A 23,289-nucleotide genomic window follows, 5' to 3' on the forward strand; every position below is an offset into this window, starting at 1 on the left:
CAAACGTATTTGATGTATTCCAGTGTTATTCTACTGGTCAACTAAGCACCAAGACCTTCATTGGTAAAGGGGCGACAGGGTAGCCTAGTGGTTAGAGCGTTGGACTAGTAACCGGAAGGTTGCAAGTTCAAACCCCCGAGCTGACAAGGTACAAATCTGTTGTTCTGCCCCTGAACAGGCAGTTAACCCACTGTTCCTAGGCTGTCATTGAAAATAAGAATTTGTTCTTAACTGAATAATTAAATAAAAAACAGCTGGTGGTACTCAAGGAGAGGTTTGGGAAGCTACCAACCCCAATGGTGCTGTGCTGACTCAGATATGTTCCTTTCAGACATGTGACTTTGATTGTTGTTATATTGTCTCCTGTCGTCTGTGTGTTGTATTGGCTACCATCACTCACAATGGTGCTGTTTGTCCCTCCTGTCTCTCCGTAGGTGACCCCTGCCTGACCTGTGACAAGTCACATCATCCACAGAGAGTGACACCAGCATGGCAGGGCTGGCGTTAGAGTGGAGGGGCTGACGTCATGCTCTCACCCTGCTGACACATTTTTAGAAAGCACTCAACACTAGAACGAGAGAGAGAGAGAGGAAAAGCCTTAGAGGGAGACAGACAGCCCTTGACAGTGAAACGAGAGAGAGAAGAAGAAGAAGGGAGGAGAGGAGAGAGACAGACAGCCCTTGGCAGTGAAACGAGAGAGAGAAGAAGAAGAAGGGAGGAGAGGAGAGAGACAGACAGCCCTTGACAGTGAAACGAGAGAGAGAAGAAGAAGAAGGGAGGAGAGGAGAGAGACAGACAGCCCTTGACAGTGAAACGAGAGAGAGAAGAAGAAGAAGGGAGGAGAGGAGAGAGACAGACAGCCCTTGGCAGTGAAACGAGAGAGAAGAAGAAGGGAGGAGAGGAGAGAGATTAAGCCTCATCAAAAGAAACGAACAGTTCTCTTTCACAATACATCTCATTGACTTACCATGCCAGTAAAGGTCATTGAATGGAATTGAGAAACTCACATGAGTCTTTTCAACCTCTCTCCTCTTCCCTGGTTGTTGTTCTAGGCCCAAATAACAATATGTTCTCAGTCAACATACCTGGTAGCATAATGGTTGGATAAATAACTTCAGTCAACTTACCTGGTAACACAAGGGTTGGATAAATAACTTCAGTCAACTTACTTGGTAACATAAGGGTTGGATAAATAACTTCAGTCAACTTACCTGGTAACATAAGGGTTGGATCAATAACTTCAGGCAACTTACCTGGTAACATAAGGGTTGGATAAATAACATCAGGCAACTTACCTGGTAACATAAGGGTTGGATAAATTACATTGAATAACAGAACAACAAGAGTCAAAGCAATGTTCAGACAGACGGACACCTCGTCCAAGAGACGTCATGGAGGACACGGGGGTCTCACAGCCTTACCCTCGCCTCCTCACCCCCACCAGGGTGGGCGTATCCGGGGGGTGGAGGTGGCCCGCGGGAGGGCAGGGTATGGGTTCACCCTCTCTGGCCAGGGCCCCTGTGTCCTCAACTGCATTCTAAAAGGAAGTCCGGCGGACTACGTGGGTCTCCGCTCCGGTGACCACATCCTGTCCGTGAACGACATAAACGTCTCCAAGGCTTCGCACGAGGACGTCGTCAAGCTGATTGGCCGATGCACGGGGGTTCTGCTATTAGTCGTCGCCGAGGGAGACCGGGGAGGCCGTCGTCACGGACACGGCGGTACCAACCGCAACCGTCGCCACGGAAACAATTCAGGAAGTCCAGCCGGAGGAGCGGCAGCCGCCGCGGACTCGTGCTCCAGCGACGAGGAGTTGTGTGGTTTCCATAACAGCAGCAGCGGAGGAGGAAACAACAAAAACGTGAAGCCGGGTTCCCGTGGTAACAGCGCCAGCGGAGGAGGGGGTGGTGGCTGGTTCAAGCCCAAGCTGGACTCTAAGACCCTGGGTATTAACAGGGCAGAGAGGGTGGTGGCGGAGATGCAGTCTGGAGGAATATTCAACATGATCTTTGACAACTCTTCACACTCCTCCAGCAGCTCAGAGAAAGGTAGACATCAACCTGTTTTAATATAGCATGATTTTTAAAAATAATATACTGTACGACATCACATTTTTGGTCTGGTTTCCCCAGACTTAGTTTGATGGAGATCCTCAATTGAAAATGCTTTTTAGTCCAGGACTAACTAGGCTTAATCTGTGTCTGGTAAACTGTCCCTTTATGTGTGTTTCTGCATAATGTACCACCATGCCCAAATAAACCTGAACCTAAACCTTACCTTGACCCTAAACCTAATCCTAAAGACAGGGTCATCGCTCCTCCTCCTCCTCCTCCCCGTGCCTCCTCTTCCTCGTCTGCGTCGGCCAAGCCTGCGAGGCCCCTGTCAGAGCCAGAGTTCCCCCCGTACCATAAGGGGAGAGGCCGTTCCCATAGCAACCCCAACCTGCTCTCTGAGGAGGAGATGGACAGGGTTCTAATGGCCGACGACGCAGTGTTCCTGGACGGGTTCCATCTGCAGGAGGCAGAGATCCAGGTGTGTGTGTGTGTGTGTGTGTGTGTGTGTGTGTGTGTGTGTGTCCCAAAAGGCACTATGTTCCCTGTATAGTGCATTACTGTTGACCAGAGCCCCACACAGCTACATTATCAGCTAGGTTTAATAACCACACAGCTACATTATCAGCTAGGTTTGATACCCACGCAACTACATTATCAGCTAGGTATGATACCCACACAACTACATTATCAGCTAGGTATGATACCCACACAACTACATTATCAGCTAGGTTTGATACCCACACAACTACAATATTATCTAGGTATGATACCCACACAGCTACATTATCAGCTAGGTTTTACATCAGTGAATGTTGTAGTAATATTTTTACACTATATGTTGTCTCTCCTCCTTCCAGGTGGAGGTGGAAGGGGAGGACTTCTCCCTGGAGCCCAGCGAGGGGATCCTGAACGTGGGTATGATGGTAGGGTACCTGGGCTCCATAGAGCTGGCCTCTACAGGCGCTAGTCTGGAGAGTGACAGTCTGCAGGCCATCAGAGGAAGCATGAGACGACTCCGAGCTGAACAGAAGATACACTCCCTGGTCCTCATGAAGGTACAGGGCGCTTTGGATTGATTGAATGGTTGGTTAGTGGGTTGGTTGGTTTATTGAATGGTTGGTGGGTTAGTTGGTTTATTGAATGGTTGGTGGGTTAGTTTATTGCTTAGCTGGTTAGTGGGTTGGTTGGTTTATTGAATGGTTGGTTGGTTAGTTGATTGATTAGCTGGTTAGTGGGTTGGTTGGTTTATTGAATGGTTGGTGGGTTAGTTGGTTTATTGAATGGTTGGTTGGTTAGTTGATTGATTAGCTGGTTAGTGGGTTGGTTGGTTTATTGAATGGTTGGTTGGTTAGTTTATTGGTTTATTGATTGAATGGTTGGTTGGTTTGAGTTGGTTCATTGATTGAATGGTTAGTTGATTGGTGGGTTGCTTTATTGATTGAATGGTTGGTTGGTTTGGTTGGTTCATTGATTGAATGGTTGGTTGGTTGGTTGGTTTGTATTGGTTCATTGATTGAATGGTTGGTTGGTTGGTTTGTATTGGTTCATTGATTGAATGGTTGGTTGGTTTGGGTTGGTTCATGTATTGAATGGTTGGTTGATTGGTTAGTTGGTTGGTTTGTATTGGTTCATTGATTGAATGGTTGGTTAGTTGGTTGGTTGGTTTGGGTTGGTTCATTGATTGAATGGTTGGTTGGTTGGTTTGGGTTGGTTCATTGATTGAATGGTTGGTTGGTTGGTTTGGGTTGGTTCATTGATTGAATGGTTGGTTGGTTTGGGTTGGTTCATTGATTGAATGGTTGGTTGGTTTGGGTTGGTTCATTGATTGAATGGTTAGTTGATTGGTGGGTTGCTTTATTGATTGAATGGTTGGTTGGTTTGGTTGGTTCATTGATTGAATGGTTGGTTGGTTGGTTGGTTTGTATTGGTTCATTGATTGAATGGTTGGTTGGTTGGTTTGTATTGGTTCATTGATTGAATGGTTGGTTGGTTTGGGTTGGTTCATGTATTGAATGGTTGGTTGATTGGTTAGTTGGTTGGTTTGTATTGGTTCATTGATTGAATGGTTGGTTAGTTGGTTGGTTGGTTTGGGTTGGTTCATTGATTGAATGGTTGGTTGGTTGGTTTGGGTTGGTTCATTGATTGAATGGTTGGTTGGTTGGTTTGGGTTGGTTCATTGATTGAATGGTTGGTTGGTTTGGGTTGGTTCATTGATTGAATGGTTGGTTGGTTTGGGTTGGTTCATTGATTGAATGGTTGGTTGGTTGGCTTGGTTTGGGTTGGTTCATTGAGATGTTTAGATGTCATATCACTAAATTGTGCTCTAACCTGTGGGTGGGTCTCGGGTCGTTGTTGCAAAAACAGACACTCTGTTTCCTTCGGGAAAGAAGGACAATAACGTGTTCTTCTTCTTGGAATAGAGGACGGTGTGTTTCTAAAACAGAAGGGATTGTAATCTTTTGTTTTATAATGTTCTTCCCAGGTGATGCACGATTGTGTGCGGCTGTGCAGTGACAGGAGACAGGTCCTTGCTACCTACCCCGCCGAAAAGCTAGCCTTCAGCGCCTGTTGCCCCGACGACCGACGCTTCTTCGGACTGGTCACCATGCAGGCCACCCATGACGACGTCGGTCACTATGGCAATGGTAACCGGGAGGAAGAGGGCGGGCTGAGGACTTCCTGTCACGTGTTCATAGTCGACCCGGAACTCTGTCATCACCAGGTAGGGTTGGACAAAAGGTCAAAGAATGAAAAAAAATAAACGAACTGTTTCAATGACCTCCAGTTAATAATAACATCCATATTAAAAACAGATTTTAACATTTACAAACTAGAAGTTATTTAAAATATTTTTTGGGTGGGGGGGGTGGTGTCCTAGAGTCCTGGGCCCAGTGTTTCCCAAAAGCGTCTTAAGGCTAAGTTCGTCGTTAGAACGTTCGTAGGAGCTTCGTTATTAAATCTCCCGAGATGTTTCCAAAAAGCGTCTTAAGGCTAAGTTCGTCGTTAGAACGTTCGTAGATTTTACTCTAGATTTTTTGCAATTGATACAAACAAACGACGTGAAAATATGCTTCAAATGAAAACCCAGATGACTGTATTAAAATATAAACACACTAGGCTTCAGGACTATTACAGTCATTGAAATACATTTGACGTTCAATCTATTACCTTTTATTGTGCTGCTTGTAGGCTACTGTCTGTAATTTGTCTCAATATATTTCATAATGTGTAGCCTAACATCTGTGCAATGATGTGCCAAATCTGTGATTTAATGCATTTTTATTGGGTAAGCATTAGAATGAGACACCTCCAATATTTGCAGCCGTTGGTGATAATATCTCTCTAAGAGCTGATCCGTCGTCAGTATTGTGAAATAATTATAATGTTAAGGTAAGATTTAAATGGAGAAAGCTGATCCTATCAGTATCGACAAATGGTCTTACTGGTCCTGGAATGTTCCCAGTAGATAAAGAGGACTTACTGGTTCTGGAATGTTCCCTGTAGATAAAGAGGTCTTACTGGTCCTGGAATGTTCCCAGTAGATAAAGAGGACTTACTGGAATGTTCCCAGTAGATAAAGAGGACTTACTGGAATGTTCCCAGTAGATAAAGAGGTCTTACTGGTTCTGGAATGTTCCCAGTAGATAAAGAGGTCTTACTGGTTCTGGAATGTTCCCTGTAGATAAAGAGGACTTACTGGTTCTGGAATGTTCCCTGTAGATAAAGAGGTCTTACTGGAATGTTCCCAGTAGATAAAGAGAACTTACTGGTTCTGGAATGTTCCCTGTAGATAAAGAGGTCTTACTGGTTCTGGAATGTTCCCAGTAGATAAAGAGGACTTACTGGTTCTGGAATGTTCCCAGTAGATAAAGAGGACTTACTGGTTCTGGAATGTTCCCAGTAGATAAAGAGGACTTACTGGTTCTGAAATGTTCCCAGTAGATAAAGAGGTCTTACTGGTTCTGGAATGTTCCCAGTAGATAAAGAGGACTTACTGGTTCTGAAATGTTCCCAGTAGATAAAGAGGTCTTACTGGTTCTGGAATGTTCCCAGTAGATAAAGAGGACTTACTGGAATGTTCCCAGTAGATAAAGAGGACTTACTGGAATGTTCCCAGTAGATAAAGAGAACTTACTGGTTCTGGAATGTTCCCAGTAGATAAAGAGGACTTACTGGTTCTGGAATGTTCCCAGTAGATAAAGAGGACTTACTGGTTCTGGAATGTTCCCAGTAGATAAAGAGGACTTACTGGAATGTTCCCAGTAGATAAAGAGGACTTACTGGAATGTTCCCAGTAGATAAAGAGGTCTTACTGGTTCTGGAATGTTCCCAGTAGATAAAGAGGACTTACTGGTTCTGGAATGTTCCCAGTAGATAAAGAGAACTTACTGGAATGTTCCCAGTAGATAAAGAGGACTTACTGGTTCTGGAATGTTCCCAGTAGATAAAGAGGACTTACTGGTTCTGGAATGTTCCCAGTAGATAAAGAGGTCTTACTGGTTCTGGAATGTTCCCAGTAGATAAAGAGGCCTTACTGGTTCTGGAATGTTCCCAGTAGATAAAGATAACTTACTGGAATGTTCCCAGTAGATAAAGAGGACTTAATGGTTCTGGAATGTTCCCAGTAGATAAAGAGGACTTCCTGGTTCTGGAATTTTCCCAGTAGATAAAGAGGGCTTACTGGTTTAAATTCTTCAACAACCAATAGATAAAGAGGACTTCCTGGTTCTGGAATGTTCCCAGTAGATAAAGAGGACTTCCTGGTTCTGGAATTTTCCCAGTAGATAAAGAGGTCTTACTGGTTTAAAAATCTTCAACAACAAATAGGGGGAGGAAAAAAAGTCTAAATGGGATTCAGGAGTTGATTTCTTTTGATAACGACTCAGACTGTAAACTGAATATAAATGTCAACTGTAATTCACTACTATAGATAAAACCTACCATAAATATGCTAAAACACCATATTTTCAGAGGGGTTGGAATAGCCAGTTGTAAATCTGTGTCCATTGGACAATAAAGTAACCTCCTCCTTCCTCTAGGTCCATGTGGGTGTGGCCAGGAGGTTTGGGTTTGAGTGTACTCCTGATCCTGATACTGGAGGGTGTCTGGAGTTCCCCCCTACCTCCCAGCCTCTGCTCCAGTTTGTGTCTGTTCTCTACCGGGACATGGGGGAGAACATCGAGGGGGTCCGGGCGCGGGCGTTCGTTGATCCGGACAACGACCCACAGCAGGTACAGTTGTTTAGTTCTGTTTTTATCATCTGTTGTTCTTTGACCTTCAATCCAAATGGATGTTGTTTTTCTTTACTGTCTTGTTTAGTTTAGTAGAGCTTTGACAGAACTTTAATGTTCAAATACCCACACTGGAGTGCCAGGTGGGCCAGTTTGCACTTTTGGGACTTTGCTATTGGTTTATTAAGCCAGACAAGCTCAACAAGGCACAGAGAAAGTATTTGAAATATGTTTCAAGTATTTGAAATCCAGGTCTAAATGTTATTTATTCATCACTTTTCAATTATTATTATTGTTGTTGATATTATTGTTATAATCGTTAATATGAGTGTCATTGTTATTGTCGTTATTATTGTTATTATTATTATTAGTAGTATTATTGTATTGGTTATTATTGGTATTATTATTGTTATTGGTGTTATTGTTATTATTGTTGTTGTTATTGTTATTGTATTGGTTATTGTTGTTGTTATTGCCGTTATTATTATTATTATTATTATTATTGTTGTTATTATTATTATTTAATTTGTTATTGCTGTTATTATTATTAATGGTATCATTGTTATTATTAATGGTATTATTGTTATTGTTATTGTTATTGTTATTATTATAAATGTTATTATTGTTATTATTATTGTTATTGTTATTATTATAAATGTTATTATTGTTATTATTATTGTTATTATTATTATTATTATTATTATTAATGTTATTATTGTTATTATTAATGTTATTGTTATTATTGTTATTGTTATTATTATTATTATTATTATTAATGTTACTATTGCTATTGTTATTATTAATGGTATTATTGTTATTATTAATGTTATTATTGTTATTATTATTGTTGTTGTTGTTATTATTATTAATGTTGTTATTATTATTATTATTGTTGTTATTGTTATTATTATTATTATTAATGTTATTATTGTTATTATTAATGTTATTGTTATTATTGTTATTGTTATTGTTATTATTATTATTATTAATGTTATTATTGCTATTGTTATTATTAATGGTATTATTGTTATTATTAATGTTATTATTGTTATTATTATTGTTGTTGTTGTTATTATTATTAATGTTGTTATTATTATTATTATTATTGTTGTTGTTGTTATTATTATTTATGTTGTTATTGTTATTATTATTATTATAAATGTTATTATTGTTATTGTTGTTATTATTATTATTGTTGTTGTTATTATTATTAATGTTATTATTGTTATTGTTATTGTTGTTATTATTATTAATGTTATTATTGTTATTAACAGAACCACAGCACCAGTAGCAACAGCGACAGCGGCATCGGTAACTTCCTGCCAGATGAAAAGAGTAACCGTGTCTTATTGGTTGACCTGGGAGGCCATAATCACAACCCCGGTCCACGCCACTGGGACAGCCCTCCTCCTCCCTCGGCCCCGGGCTGGAACCAAGTCCCTCCTGGTGTCGTCCCTGGCCCCCCTCTCTCCCCTCCTCCTCCCCCTCACCTCAACAACAGCTACCCTCCGCCTTCCCCCCCTTCCATCCCCCCTCGAGGGGCCCACTCCTCCCAGCCCTCACTCCACCACTACCTGCCAGGGAAGAGGGGAGGATCTGGAGGAGGAGCGGAGCAGAGCCTGGCCCCGCCCCAACACCATCAGTCTCAACGCTGGTTACCAGTCCACGTCCTGAGAGACTGGAGACAACCAGGCCAGGCAGGACAAACGCAGGGACAAGGAGGGCTGTGTAGTGATCAGGAGTCCTATGCTGAGTCAACAGATGGCTGGTCATCAACGAACTGTAGCACCCTCCCGCCACCCATGAACAAGATACCCGCGGATCGCTACAGGGCTCCACTACCAGCCGGGGACCTACCCCTGCCTCCACAGCCTCCCGGGCTGGCCACGCAGAAGGATGAGTGGGCTAAGAAGCTGTTTGGGCCCGCGGCTGGAGAGAAAGGACTCAGAGAGCCCAAGCAGAATGGGAAGAGACGCGGGAATGGGAAAGACAGGGAGAAGAAGGTAAGAGAGTCATACAGTATGTCATGGTGGTGTGTGTGTAGAAGTCATACAGTATGTCATGGTGGTGTGTGTGTGTGTGTGTATGTGTAGAAGTCATACAGTATGTCATGGTGGTGTGTGTGTGTGTGTGTGTGTGTGTGTGTGTGTGTGTGTAGAAGTCATACAGTATGTCATGGTGGTGTGTGTGTGTGTGTGTATGTGTAGAAGTCATACAGTATGTCATGGTGGTGTGTGTGTGTGTGTGTGTGTGTGTGTGTAGAAGTCATACAGTATGTCATGGTGGTGTGTGTGTGTGTAGAAGTCATACAGTATGTCATGGTGGTGTGTGTGTGTGTGTGTGTGTAGAAGTCATACAGTATGTCATGGTGGTGTGTGTGTGTGTGTGTGTAGAAGTCATACAGTATGTCATGGTGGTGTGTGTGTGTGTGTGTAGAAGTCATACAGTTTGTCATGGTGGTGTGTGTGTGTGTGTGTGTGTGTGTGTGTGTGTGTGTGTGTGTGTGTGTGTGTAGAAGTCATACAGTATGTCATGGTGGTGTGTGTGTGTGTAGAAGTCATACAGTATGTCACGGTGGTGTGTGTGTGTGTGTGTGTGTGTAGAAGTCATACAGTATGTCATGGTGGTGTGTGTGTGTGTGTGTGTGTGTGTGTAGAAGTCATACAGTATGTCATGGTGGTGTGTGTGTGTGTGTGTAGAAGTCATACAGTATGTCATGGTGGTGTGTGTGTGTAGAAGTCATACAGTAGGTCATGGTGGTGTGTGTGTGTGTGTGTGTGTGTGTGTGTGTGTGTGTGTGTGTGTGTGTGTGTGTGTGTGTGTGTGTGTGTGTGTCAGTCTGTTTGTAGAAGTCTGAAGTAAAAGCATCAGATTTATAGTGATGTATTTGACCAACTTTTTCTCTAGTAGTTGTACTGGTAGTATCTGTATTGTAGAGCTACAGTCCAGACTACCGTTGTACTATGATTGTGTGTGTGTGTGTGTGTGTGTGTGTGTGTGTGTGTGTGTGTGTGTGTGTGTGTGTGTGTTTGGTTCTGTATTGTAAAGCTCCAGTCCAGAATCATATTCTGCTATAATAATAGCTGGTGGTCTGGGTTGTGGAGGGAGCTTGTTAGAAGTGAACCCAACATGAGAAAACACTGTATCAAACCACTGGAGTGGAAAATTACTTTCTGGAAATGTCTGGCCACTGGTGCTATCCCGACAACTCTCTTGGTCTGTCTGTCTCTTTCTCTACTTCTACCTCTCTCTGTCTCTCGCTCTCTCTGTATCTGTCTCTCTCTCTCTGTATCTGTCTCTCTCTCTCTGTATCTGTCTCTCTCTCTCTCTCTCTCTCTCTGTGTCTGTCTCTCTCTCTCTGTCTCTGTCTCTGTCTCTCTCTGTATCTCTCTCTCTCTCTCTCTGTATCTGTCTCTCTCTCTCTCTGTATCTGTCTCTCTCTCTCTGTCTCTCTCTCTCTCTCTCTCTCTCTCTGTATCTGTCTCTCTCTCTCTCTGTATCTGTCTCTCTCTCTCTCTGTATCTGTCTCTCTCTGTCTTTATCTCTCTCTCTATCTCTCACTCTCTGTATATCTCTCTCTCTCGGTCTCTCACTCTCTCTGTCGGTCTCTCTCTCTCTCTGTCTCTCTCTCTCTCTCTCTCTCTAGACTCTACACATGTACCTCAGTGTTTGTGGCTTGATGATTAGTTGAATCAGGTCAGGTGTTTTACTACTGGGCCTGAACAAAAATGTGCACTCCTGTTGGTACTCAGTTTCTCCAGCACACCTTTTAATACCATTTTAAGTCTGGTCTTCAGACTCCTCTCTCTCTCTCTGAGAGTAATTAGATGAAGACAATGTCTCTCTCTCTCTCTGACACAAAAAGCTTCCTGTATTTTTGTTGTATCTTTATCTACTGGGAACATTCCAGAACCAGTATGTCCTCTTTATCTACTGGGAACATTCCAGAACCAGTATGTCCTCTTTATCTACTGGAACATTCCAGAACCAGTATGTCCTCTTTATCTACTGGGAACATTCCAGAACCAGTATGTCCTCTTTATCTACTGGGAACATTCCAGAACCAGTATGTCCTCTTTATCTACTGGGAACATTCCAGAACCAGTATGTCCTTTTTATCTACTGGGAACATTCCAGAACTAGTATGTTCTCTTTATCTACTGGGAACATTCCAGAACCAGTATGTCCTTTTTATCTACTGGGAACATTCCAGAACCAGTATGTCCTCTTTATCTACTGGGAACATTCCAGAACCAGTTGGATCTGTGGTTGAAAGGTAATATTTGATCTTACAGATGTTCTATATAGGGGTATGAATACTTTTGCAAGGGATTACAGCCCCAATGGGCCCTGGTTAAAAGTTGTGCACTATATATAGGATATATAAAATAATATTGTAAAAAATGAATAAATGTAGCATACAATATAGCACAGTATTTGTATTATATTTTATAGTGTCTTTTTTGCTCATCTTTATCAAGGGATCCAATCATTCAGTATAGGGAGTGTACATACAGTAGATAACATTAGATGAAGAACTAAGTCATCTGATATAGTGCACAACTTGTAGGATATATATATATATATAGTGCACAACTTGTAGGATATAGGATTGTAGGATATATATATATATATATATATATATATATATATATATATAGGATGCCATTTAGGTTGATTCCCATCCCCTGTCCCTGGCCTTGACTCCAGACTCAAACCCTACTTTATTGATTCAATATATGTAGGGATGGACACCTGTTCTGCTCTGCTTCCTTCTCACTCTATTTTTACAGTCTTGATTATGTGGGTTTTTATGTGCGCCAAACTTGGTGCAAAACCACGCCCACGAGTAGCTGAGCAAAAGCCGCGCTGATTGGACAGCTTGTTCTGACGTTCCTTTTCAAGGAAGTAAACGCGACATTTTCGGGTTTGCTATATAGCTGGTATCAAAATAAGAAAAGTAACTCCTAGCGACATCAACAGACTGCAAAGCGTTATTGATTTACCTCGCAGCCAGTGAACTGAAGATTGTCCACACTGCTGGAAATATTTTCAAGCTATTATCTAGCAAGTTTACATTTGCAAGTAGCTAGCTAGCTAGTCGAGTGTGCTGCTGTGTTGAGACGGACAACCATCATCAACGGTATTGCTAACTAACGTTAATCTCAACTAAAGAGCTTTCCCCGTTGTCACGTGCGCTACCGTCGCTGCTCCAATATGCCTCGCGAGTGCGCTGTTAAAACGTGCGACAACAAGCAAAAGACTTGGTCGGCTCTAATGTTTCACCGACTTCCATTGAGTCATCCGGACCGATTGAAACTATGGCTGATTGCTCTGAACAAAGATGCTAATACCGCGACCGATGACCTCAGAAAGTTACTCGTTTGCTCGGAACATTTTCTACCGGGGGACTATTACGAGAAGCTGGGACAGGACAGACACAGCAGGATGAGAATCATGAAAAGTTTCCTGAAGGATACGGCGGTGCCGTCGGTGGCCGTTCACACGCCAGGACAACGTGGAATAATGTCGGTAAGTGGTAATCTAACAATATCTGACTGATTGAACAGGGTTATTATTTGTTCCTTGATAAATGACAAAACCTAGTGCGTAGATGCTGGAACTACCAATGTAAGCTAGCTATCAATCACTGGGTGGGGGGGGTCGCATTGTATTATGGGTAGCGTAGTTTTAGTGAAAGGTGTTCTGTTGACGTTTTCATAGGGCTGTCACTTTACTGGTGAATGTCCTTCTTCTCAGAGCGAGCACACAAACACACACTTTTAGCCAAAGAATAGCCAAGTACAACACACACAATTTTAGCCAAGTACAACACAATGTCTAAGTTAACTTTGTGCCATTTTCTTGGTGCCTTTATTCATTGTCTTGGGTCAAATACATAATAAAATGTCCACATGCAATATAAAGGAACTGTGACTTGACTGTATAGTGTTTAGCTTGGCTTGTAATAGATGACAGCATGCAGTTATTATAGGGAGAATCTCAATTGCATTTCCTTGACTCCTTGTAGTCGCTCCTCGTTCCCTTCTCGGATACCAAACCCATTGGATGAGGTCAGAGGGGCGGGACCCTCTCACCGTCACATCCAATGGTGTTTGAGAAGGCGAGAGAGGACGCTAGGAATCGAGGAAATGCAATTGAGGTTCTCCCGTGGTCTTGTTCAAAGCCCAAATTGATGTCATGCCTACACGTGTTCTCCCTTTTGTTGATTTAAAAAAATGAATAGCGGCATTTCCTGGTGCCTGTGCCTTTTTTCTCTCTCACCCAGGTTGAGACGGGAGACGTAGCTCCAGGGACTGACTCCCTGTCTGCTGGAGGGGCGTCTGGTCCCACCCCACAACGTGGAGGGTCAGGTGTTGCTATGACGGGGTTCCTCTCCCACCGGGGTCTGCAGCTGACAGAGCCTGCTTCAACCTTTGGGGCGCACGTGGCTCTGGCTCCCACGTGTTCACTTAGTAAGGTAATGTACACGTAGTGAGGCAATGCTGTTATTATCATGGGGCTCTACACTTAGTAAGGTAATGTACACGTAGTGAGGTAATGCTGTTATTATCATGGGGCTGTACAGTTAGTGAGGTAATGCTGTTATTATCATGGGGCTGTACAGTTAGTGAGGTAATGCTGTTATTATCATGGGGCTGTACAGTTAGTGAGGTAATGCTGTTATTATTACGGGGCTCTACACTTAGTGAGGTAATGCTGTTATTATCATGGGGATCTACACTTAGTATGGTAATGTTGTTATTGTCATGGGTATCTACACTTAGTAAGGTAATGCTGTTATGATCATGTGTCTCTACTAGCTGTACACTTAGTAAGGTAATGCTGTTATTATCATGTGGCTCTACACTTAGTAAGGTAATGCTGTTATTATCATGGGGCTCTACACTTAGTAAGGTAATGTACATTTAGTAAGGTAATGCTGTTATTATCATGGGGCTCTACACGTAGTAAGGTAATGTACACTTAGTAAGGTAATGCTGTTATTATCATGGGGCTGTACACTTAGTAAGGTAATGATGTTATTATCATGGGGCTCTTCACTTAGTAAGGTAATGCTGTTATTATCATGGGGCTATACACTTAGTAAGGTAATGCTGTTATTATCATGGGGCTCTACACTTAGTAAGGTAATGCTGTTAGTATCATGGGGCTCTACACTAGTAAGGTAATGATGTTATTATCATGGGGCTCTACACTTAGTAAGGTAATGCTGTTATCATCATGGGGCTCTACACTTAGTAAGGTAATGCTGTTATCATCATGGGGCTCTACTGGCTGTGGATGGATACTATGGAAGTAGCCCTGGCTTGTGGGAGCTGGAATGACTCATAGGAGCAGGAGTCTATGTCCTGTTTCTGTAGTGGGACAGCTTGATGTACAGTACACCTCCTGGACAGGACACTAGTCTATATCCTGTTTCTGTAGGGAGACAGCTTTATGTACCAGGACACTAGTCTATCTCCTGTTTCTGTAGTGAGACAGCTTGATGTACCAGTACACCCCCTGGACAGGACACTAGTCTATATCCTGTTTCTGTAGTGAGACAGCTTGATGTACCAGTACACTCCCTGGACAGGACACTAGTCTATCTCAGGGTCTGATAGATAACAGGTTATTGGTTGGGCTGACATTATGTTTCTGCAGGACCTCTCCTCTACGACGACAACGGGAGACGCATGCAGAAGGAAAAAAACAAAGACCAACGTTCCTGTGAGTATCTGTCTGACACTTCCTGTTCCTTCTGTTGCTCCAGACTCATCCTGTTGCTCCAGACTCATTCTGTTGCTCCAGACTCATTCTGTTGCTCCAGACTCATTCTGTTGCTCCAGACTCATTCTGTTGCTCCAGACTCATTCTGTTGCTCCAGACTCATTCTGTTGCTCCAGACTCATTCTGTTGGTTCTTGACTCATTCTGTTGGTTCTTGACTCATTCTGTTGGTTCTTGACTCATTCTGTTGGTTCTTGACTCATTCTGTTGGTTCTTGACTCATTCTGTTGGTCCCGACTCATTCTGTTGGTCCCGACTCATTCTGTTGCTCCCGACTCATTCTGTTGCTCCCGACTCATTCTGTTGCTCCCGACTCATTCTGTTGGTCCCGACTTATTCTGTTGCTCCAGACTCATTCTGTTGCTCCAGACTCATTCTGTTGGTCCCGACTCATTCTGTTCGTATAACACTTCAAAAGCAAAAGCTGCACACTAGTCGCCCAATGTTGTCATTTATTCACCAACGTTTCACCAGCAACCTGTCTTTATCAGAATGGAGTCATTTATTCACCAACGTTTCCACAGCAACCTGTCTTTATCAGAATGGAGTCACTTATTCACCAACGTTTCCACAGCAACCTGTCTTTATCAGAATGGAGTCATTTATTCACCAACGTTTCCACAGCAACCTGTCTTTATCAGAATGGAGTCATTTATTCACCGTTTCCACAGCAACTTGTCTTTATCAGAATGGAGTCATTTATGCACCGTTTCCACAGCAACCTGTCTTTATCAGAATGGAGTCATTTATTCACCAACGTTTCCACAGCAACCCGTCTTTATCAGAATGGAGTCATTTATTCACCAACGTTTCCACAGCAACCTGTCTTTATCAGAATGGAGTCATTTATTCACCGTTTCCACAGCAACTTGTCTTTATCAGAATGGAGTCATTTATTCACCGTTTCCACAGTAACCTGTCTTTATCAGAATGTAGTCATTTATTCACTGTTTCCACAGCAACCTGTCTTTATCAGAATGGAGTCATTTATTCACCGTTTCCACAGCAACCTGTCTTTATCAGAATGGAGTCATTTATTCACCAACGTTTCCACAGCAACCTGTCTTTATCAGAATGGAGTCATTTATTCACCAACGTTTCCACAGCAACCTGTCTTTATCAGAATGGAGTCATTTATTCACCAACGTTTCCACAGCAACCTGTCTTTATCAGAATGGAGTCACTTATTCACCAACGTTTCCACAGCAACCTGTCTTTATCAGAATGGAGTCATTTATTCACCAACGTTTCCACAGCAACCTGTCTTTATCAGAATGGAGTCATTTATTCACCAACGTTTCCACAGCAACCTGTCTTTATCAGAATGGAGTCATTTATTCACCGTTTCCACAGCAACCTGTCTTTATCAGAATGTAGTCATTTATTCACCGTTTCCACAGCAACTTGTCTTTATCAGAATGGAGTCATTTATTCACCGTTTCCACAGTAACCTGTCTTTATCAGAATGGAGTCATTTATTCACCGTTTCCACAGTAACCTGTCTTTATCAGAATGGAGTCATTTATTCACCAACGTTTCCACAGCAACCTGTCTTTATCAGAATGGAGTCATTTATGCACCGTTTCCACAGCAACCTGTCTTTATCAGAATGGAGTAATTTATTCACCAACGTTTCCACAGCAACCTGTCTTTATCAGAATGGAGTAATTTATTCACCAACGTTTCCACAGCAACCTGTCTTTATCAGAATGGAGTAATTTATTCACTGTTTCCACAGCAACCTGTCTTTATCAGAATGGAGTCATTTATTCACCAACGTTTCCACAGCAACCTGTCTTTATCAGAATGGAGTCATTTATTCACCGTTTCCACAGCAACTTGTCTTTATCAGAATGGAGTCATTTATTCACAGTTTCCACAGTAACCTGTCTTTATCAGAATGTAGTCATTTATTCACCGTTTCCACAGCAACTTGTCTTTATCAGAATGTAGTCATTTATTCACTGTTTCCACAGCAACCTGTCTTTATCAGAATGGAGTCATTTATTCACCGTTTCCACAGCAACCTGTCTTTATCAGAATGGAGTCATTTATTCACCAACGTTTCCACAGCAACCTGTCTTTATCAGAATGGAGTCATTTATTCACCAACGTTTCCACAGCAACCTGTCTTTATCAGAATGGAGTCATTTATTCACCGTTTCCACAGCAACCTGTCTTTATCAGAATGGAGTCACTTATTCACCAACGTTTCCACAGCAACCTGTCTTTATCAGAATGGAGTCATTTATTCACCGTTTCCACAGTAACCTGTCTTTATCAGAATGGAGTCATTTATTCACCGTTTCCACAGCAACCTGTCTTTATTAGAATGCAGTTTTTTGTACAAATTCTTCTTTTAACATGTTTATTTTTTCTTTCATTCAGGGGACGCGCAGGAAGAAAGGTCAAATGGACACAGCCGTTAAGAAGACTTCAGTGAAGGACTGTACCAGTATGAGCTCTGCTGCTGGTTCCACCTCCAGCCCCTCCACCTCCAGCCCCTCCACCTCCAGCCTCTCCACCTCCAGCCTCTCCACCTCCAGCCTCTCCACCTCCAGCCTCTCCACCTCCAGCCTCTCCACCTCCAGCCTCTCCACCTCCAGCCTCTCCACCTCCAGCCCCTCCACCCCCTCCACCTCCAGCTCTGACAGTAGGGTGTCGTCAGGCGAACCGGACGGAGGAGGAGTTTGGAGCGAAAGGAAATGGATCGTGAACGAGTCGAAGCTCAAGGAGCTTTTCCAGACGTGTCACCAGTGCGGCGCTGCGTTGCGTAATCGGACCATAACCGCGTTGGGCTACAGCCAAATCAAAGTGACCTGGACGTGTCCCGATGAACACCGAGGAGAGTGGCAGTCGTGTCCCGACGCGTTCGGTATCGGTCACTACCTGCAGACGGTGGGTTGCAGAGTGTTGCTGGACTCCATGAATAGTCAGTTTGTAAGTCACGACTAAGCATCTACTACAGTGTGTGTTATCTAGCAAATACCAGGGTCGTAGTAGCCTCCTATTAGCAGACTGATGACCTGCTGCCAGACTGATGACCTGCTGCCAGACTGATGACCTGCTGCCAGACTGATGGCCTGCTGCCAGACTGATGGCCTGCTGCCAGACTGATGACCTGCTGCCAGACTGATGACCTGCTGCCAGACTGCGGAGCAAAACACAATGGAAACTTACATGACTTCACTATGGCTGTACTGGGTTGAGGGGTACTTCACTATGGCTGTACTGGGTTGAGGGGTACTTCACTATGGCTGTACTGGGTTGAGGGGTACTTCACTATGGATGTACTGGGTTGAGGGGTACTTCACTATGGATGTACTGGGTTGAGGGGTACTTCACTATGGCTGTACTGGGTTGAGGGGTACTTCACTATGGCTGTACTGGGTTGAGGGGTACTTCACTATGGCTGTACTGGGTTGAGGGGTACTTCACTATGGCTGTACTGGGTTGAGGGGTACTTCACTATGGCTGTACTGGGTTGAGGGGTACTTCACTATGGATGTACTGGGTTGAGGGGTACTTCACTATGGATGTACTGGGTTGAGGGGTACTTCACTATGGCTGTACTGGGTTGAGGGGTACTTCACTATGGCTGTACTGGGTTGAGGGGTACTTCACTATAGATGTACTGGGTTGAGGGGTACCTCTCTATGGATGTACCGGGTTGAGGGGTACTTTTCTGTGGATGTACTGGGTTGGGGGGTACTTCACTATAGATGTACCGGGTTGAGGGGTACTGGTGTATTGTCAGATAACCTGAGGAGATGGTATGTTCCCTGCTGATATGTGATTAATATCAGGTCCAACATTAAAATGTTACTGTCATTAATGAACACTGTGTCAGAGTTGTGTGTGTTGTAGCGGTCGACCCATTATGATTTTAAAACAGGTATTTGTTATTCATTTATTTGTAATAATGACAATTACAACAATACTGAATGCACAGTTATTTTAACTTAATATAATATATCAATAAAAATCAATTTAGCCTCAAATAAATAATGAAACATGTTCAATTTGGTTTAAATAATGCAAAAACAAAGTGTTGGAGAAGTAAAAGTGCAATATGTGCCATGTAAGAAAGCTAACGTTTCAGTTCCTTGCTCAGAACATGAGAGCATATGAAAGCTGGTGGGCTCGAACCAGGAACACATCGACAACAACCACACTCGAAGCAGCGTTACCCATCGCTCCACAAAAGCCGTGGCCCTTTGCAGGGCCAGGGGAATAACTACTCCAAGTCTCGGAGCGAGTGATGTTTGAAACGCTATTCGCACATACCCAGCTAACTAGCTAGCCATTTCACATTGGTTACACCAGCCATTAGGCTGATAGGCTTGAAGTCATAAACAGCGAAGAGCTGCTGGCAAAACGCACGAAAGTGCTGTTTGAATGAATGCTTACGAGCCTGCTGCTTCCTACCATCGCTCAGTCAGACTGCTCTATCAAATCATAGACTTAATTATAACATAATAACACACAGAAATACGAGCCTTTGGTCATTAATAGGGTCGAATCCGGAAACTATAATTTCGAAAACCAAACGTTTATTATTTCAGTGAAATATGGAACCATTACATATTTTATCTAACGGGTGGCATCCATAAGGCTAAATATTGCTGTTACATTGCACAACCTTCAATGTTATGTCATAATTACGTAAAATTCTGGCAAATTAGTTCGCGATGAGCCAGGCGGCCCAAACTGTTGCATATACCCTGACTCTGCGTGCAATGAACGCAAGAGAAGTGACACAATTTCACCTGGTTAATATTGCCTGCTCACCTGGATTTCTTTTAGCTAAATATGCAGGTTTAAAAATATATACTTCTGTGTATTGATTTTAAGAAAGGCATTGGTGTTTATGGTTAGGTACAATCGTCCAACGATTCTGCTTTTTTCGCAAATGCGCTTTTGTTAAATCATCCCCCAGCTACTAGTGACCAGAGCCCTATTCCCTATATAGTGAACTACTAGTGACCAGAGCCCTATTCCCTATATAGTGAACTACTAGTGACCAGAGCCCTATTCCCTATATAGTGAACTACTAGTGACCAGAGCCCTATTCCCTATATAGTGAACTACTAGTGACCAGAGCCCTATTCCCTATATAGTGAACTACTAGTGACCAGAGCCCTATTCCCTATATAGTGAACTACTAGTGACCAGTGCCCTATTCCCTATATAGTGAACTACTAGTGACCAGAGCCCTATTCCCTATTCCCTATATAGTGAACTAATAGTGACCAGAGCCCTATTCACTATATAGTGAACTACTAGTGACCAGAGCCCTATTCCCTATATAGTGAACTACTAGTGACCAGGGCCCTATTCCCTATATAGTGAACTACTAGTGACCAGAGCCCTATTCCCTATATAGTGAACTACTAGTGACCAGAGCCCTGTTCCCTATATAGTGAACTACTAGTGACCAGAGCCCTATTCCCTATATAGTGAACTACTAGTGACCAGAGCCCTGTTCCCTGTATAGTGAACTACTAGTGACCAGAGCCCTATTCCCTATATAGTGAACTACTAGTGACCAGAGCCCTGTTCCCTATATAGTGAACTACTAGTGACCAGAGCCCTGTTCCCTATATAGTGAACTACTAGTGACCAGAGCCCTATTCCTTATATAGTGAACTACTAGTGACCAGAGCCCTATTCCCTGTATAGTGAACTACTAGTGACCAGAGCCCTATTCCCTATATAGTGAACTACTAGTGACCAGAGCCCTATTCCCTATATAGTGAACTACTAGTGACCAGAGCCCTATTCCCTATATAGTGAACTACTAGTGACCAGAGCCCTATTCCCTATATAGTGAACTACTAGTGACCAGAGCCCTGTTCCCTGTATAGTGAACTACTAGTGACCAGAGCCCTATTCCCTATATAGTGAACTACTAGTGACCAGAGCCCTATTCCCTATATAGTGAACTACTAGTGACCAGAGCCCTATTCCCTATATAGTGAACTACTAGTGACCAGGGCCCTATTCCCTATATAGTGAACTACTAGTGACCAGAGCCCTATTCCCTATATAGTGAACTACTAGTGACCAGAGCCCTATTCCCTATATAGTGAACTACCTGTGACCAGAGCCCTATTCCCTATATAGTGAACTACTAGTGACCAGAGCCCTATTCCCTATATAGTGAACTACTAGTGACCAGAGCCCTATTCCCTATATAGTGAACTACTAGTGACCAGAGCCCTATTCCCTATATAGTGAACTACTAGTGACCAGGGCCCTATTCCCTATATAGTGAACTACTAGTGACCAGAGCCCTATTCCCTATATAGTGAACTACTAGTGACCAGAGCCCTATTCCCTATATAGTGAACTACTAGTGACCAGGGCCCTATTCCCATGACACCTCTTTATAAAGTCCTAATACCTCACTTCCTGTCCGGCGTGTTTCATTGTCCGCTACTTCCCGTTTATCGACTCATGTACTGTTTACCCTAGTAAACACTTCTGATTGGGTGATGGTGTGAGGAGAGGAGGAGGGTGGTGGTGGGAGAGAGAGAACTATTAACCTATATCTATCCCCTACACACCCATTACCTTCTAACGAGCCTGTCCACTATGTATTTCATTGCAACTGCACCCAGATTCATGTCTGAAGGACAGGGCAGACCATATTGACTACTTTCTCCAAGACAACTCACCTCGGGGAAGTTCCCCTAACTTACTCATTCACTTTTTGGAAGTTGACATAGAGCTACCTCAGGCCAATAGTTGTAGACCTCGTGGTCAAGAACCCCCCCCCCCACCTGACTATTCTTGTAGCCTATGTTAATAGTGGAGGTCAGAAGAAGTTCCCTCATAGGAAAATGGATTATATCCTACTGTATTATATCCTACTGTATTATATTCTACTGTATTATATTCTACTGTATTCTATTCTACTGTAATCTATTCTACTGTATTCTATTCTACTGTAATCTATTCTACTGTATTCTATTCTACTGTATTATATTCTACTGTATTCTATTCTACTGTAATCTATTCTACTGTATTCTATTCTACTGTATTCCATTCTACTGTATTGTATTCTACTCTATTATATTCTACTGTATTCTATTCTATTGTATTCCATTCTACTGTATTCTATTCTACTCTATTCCATTCTACTGTATTGTATTCTACTCTATTATATTCTACTGTATTCTATTCTACTCTATTCCATTCTACTGTATTGTATTCTACTCTATTATATTCTACTGTATTCTATTCTACTGTATTCTATTCTACTGTATTCCATTCTACTGTATTCCATTCTACTGTATTCCATTCTACTGTATTCTATTCTACTCTATTCCATTCTACTGTATTCCATTCTACTGTATTCCATTCTACTGTATTCTATCCTACTCTATTCCATTCTACTGTATTCTATTCTACTCTATTCCATTCTACTGTATTCTATTCTACTGTATTCTATTCTACTGTATTCTATTCTACTGTATTCTATTCTACTCCATTCCATTCTACTGTATTGTATTCTACTCTATTCCATTCTACTGTATTGTATTCTACTCTATTATATTCTACTGTATTCTATTCTATTCTACTGTATTCCATTCTACTGTATTCCATTCTACTCTATTCTATTCTACTGTATTCCATTATACTGTATTCTACTCTATTCTATTCTACTGTATTCCATTCTACTGTATTCTATTCTACTCTATTCCATTCTACTGTATTCCATTCTACTGTATTCTATTCTACTCTATTCCATTCTACTGTATTCCATTCTACTGTATTCTATTCTACTCTATTCTATTCTACTGTATTCCATTCTACTGTATTCTATTCTACTCTATTCCATTCTACTGTATTCTATTCTACTGTATTATAATCTACTGTATTCTACTATGTTCTATTCTATTTGGCTTTCTACTATGTTCGACGCAATTGTACTATAATTCTACTTTATTGTGCTGTATTGTACTATATTATACTGTGTTCAATTCTACTACATTCTATTCTATTATATTCTACTGTATTCTACTATATTAGACTATTCTACTGTATTCTACTATATTAGACTATTCTACTGTATTCCACTATATTAGACTAATCTACTGTACTCTACTATATTAGACTATTCTACTGTATTCTACTATATTAGACTAATCTACTGTATTCCACTATATTAGACTAATCTACTGTACTCTACTATATTAGACTATT

At 42.2% G+C, this 23,289-nt stretch overlaps 2 protein-coding genes across 2 annotated transcripts in view; both read left to right on the forward strand.

Annotated features, from left to right (window-relative positions):
• Positions 1-23,289, forward strand: part of LOC116363893 (regulator of G-protein signaling 12) — a 41,731-nt gene that overhangs the window by 844 nt on the left and 17,598 nt on the right. The window contains exons 2-7 of the mRNA XM_031817242.1: positions 435-2,048; positions 2,303-2,532; positions 2,912-3,109; positions 4,537-4,776; positions 7,094-7,285; positions 8,560-9,288. Of these exons, the coding sequence (XP_031673102.1) occupies positions 1,355-2,048; positions 2,303-2,532; positions 2,912-3,109; positions 4,537-4,776; positions 7,094-7,285; positions 8,560-9,288 (2,283 nt within the window). The 5' untranslated portion in view covers positions 435-1,354. The remainder of the gene's footprint in view (positions 1-434; positions 2,049-2,302; positions 2,533-2,911; positions 3,110-4,536; positions 4,777-7,093; positions 7,286-8,559; positions 9,289-23,289) is intronic.
• LOC116363894 (uncharacterized serine-rich protein C215.13-like) lies at positions 11,965-18,922 on the forward strand. Its single transcript, XM_031817243.1, has 4 exons — positions 11,965-12,817; positions 13,575-13,766; positions 14,954-15,019; positions 17,467-18,922. Exons 1-4 carry the CDS (start codon positions 12,503-12,505, stop codon positions 18,031-18,033), a joined length of 1,140 nt encoding a protein of 379 aa, XP_031673103.1. The 5' UTR covers positions 11,965-12,502; the 3' UTR covers positions 18,034-18,922.

The sequence above is a fragment of the Oncorhynchus kisutch genome, unplaced genomic scaffold (assembly GCF_002021735.2).
Source record: "Oncorhynchus kisutch isolate 150728-3 unplaced genomic scaffold, Okis_V2 scaffold963, whole genome shotgun sequence".
Lineage (NCBI taxonomy): Eukaryota > Metazoa > Chordata > Actinopteri > Salmoniformes > Salmonidae > Oncorhynchus > Oncorhynchus kisutch.